Below are 5,877 nucleotides of genomic sequence, written 5' to 3' on the forward strand. Positions count from 1 at the left end.
CATGTGTCGGTTTCGCAACACATTACACAAACGCACATCGATTAATGGCTGATAGCAGGTTGACATCGAAAAGTGTCTTGAGAAGTACTCTGTCAACCCATACAGGTCCCTGAAGCAAGACGCGACCATTCAAAAAGCCTAAATTTCAAAGATTTTTTCCAGGTAGCTTTCGAGTTTTTAACTCTGTAAGGGCATTTTTCACTTGATTCGACCCTTAAGTGACCAGTTCGGTCGTATACAAATATTTGGACGGCGAGTTTTGTATGTATTATTCAGTATGTCTTTTTCTTCATAAATTCCAAACATTAACTTAATGAGCCTTCGTGGTTGGGTCTGACCTCAAACCCACTTTCCGAGTCATATTACTTTCGTGACGTGTACGCCTGTAGCCCCTTATAGCAGTATGCCTCTGATGACAGGCTTAACCAAATCCAAATAGTGTGCATGCCTCATAGCAGACTCATTATTTTTAGACTTCACATTCCAAACAATTAAACTAGGGACAGATTTCACTTATTTGAAAGTCGTGTTCACGGCTTTCGACCATGATGCAACATCCTGCCTATTGGTTACTGTTTGGGGGACAAGCTTCTCTTTAGCAACACTAGGTCATTTCTTATTCTCGATCTCTGCCCAGTTATCAACGTTCATCGGAGTAGCAATCACAGTGAGATGATTGTCGATGCTGGTCTTTCTGATAGAAACGAATCTAACTTTGCGGTTAGGTTTTTTAGGCGTTGCCTGCTCGCTGCCAGTTATATGACGAGGGACAGAAGAAACTCCCTTTCCTGAGCCTTTATCTCTAATAGACCTCTTTATAAGCCGTTCTTCGTCTGTTGTCCAATGTAAGGCAATCGACTCTGAGCTTAATTGAGGTAACTTCACATCGATTTCCCTACCAACCGAACGGGTACCGCCTAATGTTCTTCGATCAGGCTTGCTAAAACTCTTTTGTCAGCATTCAACATTACAATGGCTTCGTAAGCAAGCTGTTTGAGTTCGAGCAGAACTGTTGGCACGCACACGTAACTATTTTTGCCAAACCAGTCGGTTACGTTTTCAGAGGAATTAAAACCATTGTAATGTTGTTTTCCGACGAAAAGCTTCTTCCCTGAACTAAGATGTACATTCCCGAAAACTTATGATCCTTTTCACCGTATCCAAGTTAAAAAGTTTGAATGCTGCTCAACAATCTTTGCGGAACCGAAACCGATTTAGGCGCAGAGTCAAACAGATTATTCGTTTGTGCGATATGCTTGTGTGCAACTACAGAAAATGTAGACAGCCCTTGAAAATCTGTGCCGTTGGCACTGTATGCAAGCACATTTTCTGCATTAATCACAGTCCTCTTCAACTTAAAACTCCTGACGGAACATTTCAGTGCCCAGCCTGTAAATACCGACTTAAAGAAAATTCTGATATAATCGAAGTAAGATTCACCTAAAAACTATCAATATGCATCAGGTTGATCTACAGCCGTGCGAACAGTTTAGAAGCATGATTCTGATGGGTCAAACACCTGACACAGTTTTTGATGTGTGTCGAAGAGCTATTGAATTCTTCACCTTACAAACAGCTCAGGGAGTTAAATATTTAGAGTATATTAATTACAAACTGGAAGAAAAGTATAAAAACATGGAAATTCAGTGCAAGTCGTTGTTGGGCAATCTTGAACAGAAAATTAACAAACTACAAAATGAAAAGGATGCTGTATGGGCAATTTATTAGTATTTTATACCTTATTTAGATAGAAAAGGAATGTGAAGAACTAAGAGACAAACTGGTTGCATCAACCCATAAATTGTCACAACTCGAAGGAGATATTAGTAGGTTAAATCTATCTAAACGATCTGACTCCGACCGAACTTGTTTTTCCGATCATATACATATCAGATCAGCACAATCAACTCAGTCTTCAGATACTCTAAATCCAAAGTTTCCTAGATGCTCACCTGACTCGACGTACCCAAGTCCTTTTTGTCTGGGTAATCGTCAATCACATTTTAATTTCTCGAAACGGTCTGAGATTAGTTCATCTAATTTGTTTTTAGCCCATACTTCACGCAAATCACCGACTAAAATGCTACTTCCTAACCATTTTCTAAACAATAGCCTTCGAAATCTTTCAAAAATTTCCAGTAAACCTCTTTACAAGTGAAAAAATATGTTTGTTTTGTTCTGAAAATTTCATAAATAAACGTAACTGTGTTTATAAACCAACTGAGCATATTATTTTACTCAAAATGTGGATAACGATGAAGATGCCACAGGTATTCGGAGTTTGACAACACTTTAACCAGTAACAACTAATATAAAACGTACCCACCAAGTGAAATCAAAAGGGAGAAGCGAGGAGGTTCGAAGATATATTTGATAGGCTATCAATATATCGAGGATCACCTGATCTAATCTGGCTAGCGATCGCAGGGGTTGTTGAGAACGGCGTTCCCACTCGTGATCTAGTGCGGATGCATGACCGGGCGTCTTCAGCTAGGCGAGTCCATTAAAACTAATGTGGTCAGCATCCAATGTCGAAAACTTACAGAGCTATTTATTTCGGGGATTTATTTACCGCTACAACGGATTTTTGATGATGGCGTTTTTAAAACTGTTTCAAATTTGCTGAACCATTGTTTTAGTTTACCTGTTAATACTGAGTCATTTAGGCTATTTGATTTTGTTAGTTTACGAGTAGCCCCTAAAACTAAGATTCACTGTCTGGGATTCAAATAAAAGATAACATTAACGCATCATTATTAAACGATTAGGACACAAATAAACAAAATAAACGACGGTGGAACTAACAAGAATCCTTGTTAATGAAACCTGAGGAGTGAGTTGTTGGCCAAACCAAAAGCTGACTGCAATCATTCTTAAGCCTTGAGATATCATCAAGGGATTAACTATACGGTTTATAAACATAACATCACACACAAAATATTGTTTCTACGCTGATCTTTTGAACAAACTATGAACTTGCTTTATGACCACAGCAAATATTTCATAAGATGGTCAAGGTTAAAGGACAACCAAATCGGAGTGTTGGTGAAACGAAAACAGGGCTTTGAGTTTTATAGTATAGATGGCCAATCTGGAACACATGATGCTTGAGCGTTCTTAACTGCGTGTTAAAAGTTTTCCTCATATCTGTCCTGAATAAGCTGTTCTACTTTTATGTTATGAAGATGTTCATAAACTTCACAGGATGACATATATGCACAAAGAAGCGAAGTTTAATGGCAGTTCTATCTGTCTGTCTTATGTCCGAAAGTAACTATCTTAATCACATTTCCTGGGTGATAGTCAAACATGTTTATTGGCTTTGCTTCGAATCTATAGTCTTTTTATTCAGTCTTATGAGCGAATTTCAAGTAAATAAAAAGCATTTTGTTTCAGCACTCTGAAATTCACTAAATATGGGTATAAAAATCTTGAAAAGTTTATAGAATGAATAAGGTGTACAGATGTGTATACGGTAACAACAACGACAACGTTCTACACTACTGGTGAGTAGTATAATTTTTACATCAAAGGAATGATGGACTTTTCAAATCATTTCATATCTTACGAGAATCACTGGTCAAAGCCACTCAAAAAACTACAAGTTCTGCAGATAATTGTTGATAACTGCGGAATAACACGAGCTTAGAGTTAGGCATAAATAAAGTATGATGAAATTATTAGTTTTTCCTGTTAGCCTAATTATAGATGTTTTAAGTAGAAAAAAGACTTTTGTAGTAACGAAGTATATCAAAAATTTTACTGACAATTGTCATACGATATTCGGAAGTATCCAAATCGCATTATACTATACAGGATTTATCAAATGTATATACTTGGGTCTCCAAAGTGGTAGGCACTTTAATGTCTTCGAATGTATATAAATAATTTTTCAGTAAAGTATTAACCTTCCTTACAATGTACATGTATATTTATTTGTGAAAGCATCTCGATTTCCAAATTTTTCTCCTCCTTTGGATTGATCCTTTCTTTTTTAATGCAGTGCTGATTTGTGGTTCTGAGTAAAAGCATTCGAAATAAATATTAATTACTCTACGTTTATTCTATAGTACCTAAAAATCAGCATAATCTTGTCAGTCGATTATATTGTGTAGGTAAATTTCATATGTATCTTGCGTTCAAATATATTAAATGTTAAACTTTCTTCATGAAATTGCTGAAGTGAAATGTATATTCATCTAAATATGGATTGATGAATGTTCTTACTTTTTAGAAGTATTGTGTTAACAATTAATTTAATAAATTCAAAATATTTCTTTATTCTGAAATTCCGATCCCCTTTAACGTAAATGCTAACCGAACATGCACTTGTATATTTACAATTGATTGATTACGTAGTGCTGGCCCTTGTCATATTTGTTTAGCTTAGAATTCTGCTGATCAGGTGGGACTATGTACCCCAGTCTGCGAGGCTTGATATAGCGTGCACTATGTTAATATTTTAGGTTGTTCAGAGCTAGCTGATAGGAAACTCAGATCCAATACCCCTTAATCACCCAGCGTAATTTAATATAGTGTGGAATGTAAAACAAATTGCTGAAAAATTACACATAACTCTCTTGGAAAAATGAATAAGATTTTGATTCAACGAATGAACAAGTGATTTTCACAATCTGCTTTGTACGCAGAGAAACTATTGCAAACTGGAAATAGAATAAAATTTCCAGGCGTTTAGTCAAAATGCAATTAATATCAATACGGATTAAAAGCTTGTAACCTTAACAAGATCGCGAAACATGATTCAGTGAAAGTTAAACTCAGTCATCAACTTTATTATGTTATATCTGGATCATTAAGACTATGTGGTTTAAAAGTATACGTTCTACTCAGTTTTTTGTCATTTTATATTGTGTTAATATTTAACAATGTTCGTCGTCTTGAGGTCACTCATGTTAATATGGTTAAATATCTCAATACTTCGAATACAATCTAACTATACACTGCTTTTCAGTTGTGAACTGAATCCTCGCTTTTGAACTGTTGTTTCTTTAACCAATTAAGCTAACTAACCTTTACACAAAAGATATTCACCAAAGCTAGCCTTATAACCTTCAGTGTTACGCAGTCATAAGTTGTCAATCCGAACCATAACATTCACTTCACTTCTAATTAAGAAGAATTAATGAAATCACCTCCGGGAAATATGAGAATAAATCACATAAAATCTAACATTAATTATTACAAGAGTAAAAGTGATCTTAGTAAAATTCATACTAACATTTATGAGTAATTAAATCAGTATTCTTTCGAAAAGTAAATCTGTGAGTATTAGCAACTGAGGTTCTTTATTTTGCCATAATATAATACAAACAATGACTTGATGAAATAATCTGAAGACTATTTTTACACTTGGTGGGGAAACATGAGTTGATTATTGAGTGGGTATTAATATCATCTTTGTCTGTTCTATAGTGTTGGTTCAGGTCTATCTTTCATCCCGTGATTTAGGTAAACGGACATGTTTTTATAGAAAATGAATGAAGGTAATAAGTAAAAAGCCCAGAATATAAGTATTATACTGTTTAGCACTCGTTACTAAAGTGTATCTGCAATTTTAAAGAAAATGCGAATTCCTATGAAACTCGAGCTAATAACATTTAGCAAGTGGATTTAAGATTAACCTAGGAAACAAACAGTTTTCAGTATAACCTTGATATATCATCACATTTGCATTTAACTAACTGCTCTCTAAATGAAGCACAAGTCAATAAATTGAAATAAATAAGCAGTCTGTCAAATAAGATTCAATCGTTTTACTTAAGATATCCGTCTTTTAGTTGTAAGAGATATTTGATCTTGATTAAGAGGGCACTCCGATCAAACGAAATAATTAATTTGTTCTTACTTACTTTTTTA

General features: G+C 35.0%; 1 protein-coding gene across 1 annotated transcript; it reads left to right on the forward strand.

The window, feature by feature from the left end:
• Nucleotides 1-1,252: 1,252 nt before the first annotated feature.
• CCNB1IP1 (cyclin B1 interacting protein 1, E3 ubiquitin protein ligase) lies at nucleotides 1,253-2,218 on the forward strand (the record flags this gene model as incomplete). The annotated part of the gene is made up of 3 exons (XM_012946920.3): nucleotides 1,253-1,429; nucleotides 1,465-1,710; nucleotides 1,748-2,218. The coding sequence occupies 3 exons, from the start codon at nucleotides 1,253-1,255 to the stop codon at nucleotides 2,156-2,158; spliced, it is 834 nt and encodes a 277-aa protein (XP_012802374.1). The 3' UTR covers nucleotides 2,159-2,218.
• Between the last annotated feature and the right edge of the window lie 3,659 nt (nucleotides 2,219-5,877).

This window comes from Schistosoma haematobium, chromosome 4, assembly GCF_000699445.3.
Source record: "Schistosoma haematobium chromosome 4, whole genome shotgun sequence".
NCBI lineage: Eukaryota > Metazoa > Platyhelminthes > Trematoda > Strigeidida > Schistosomatidae > Schistosoma > Schistosoma haematobium.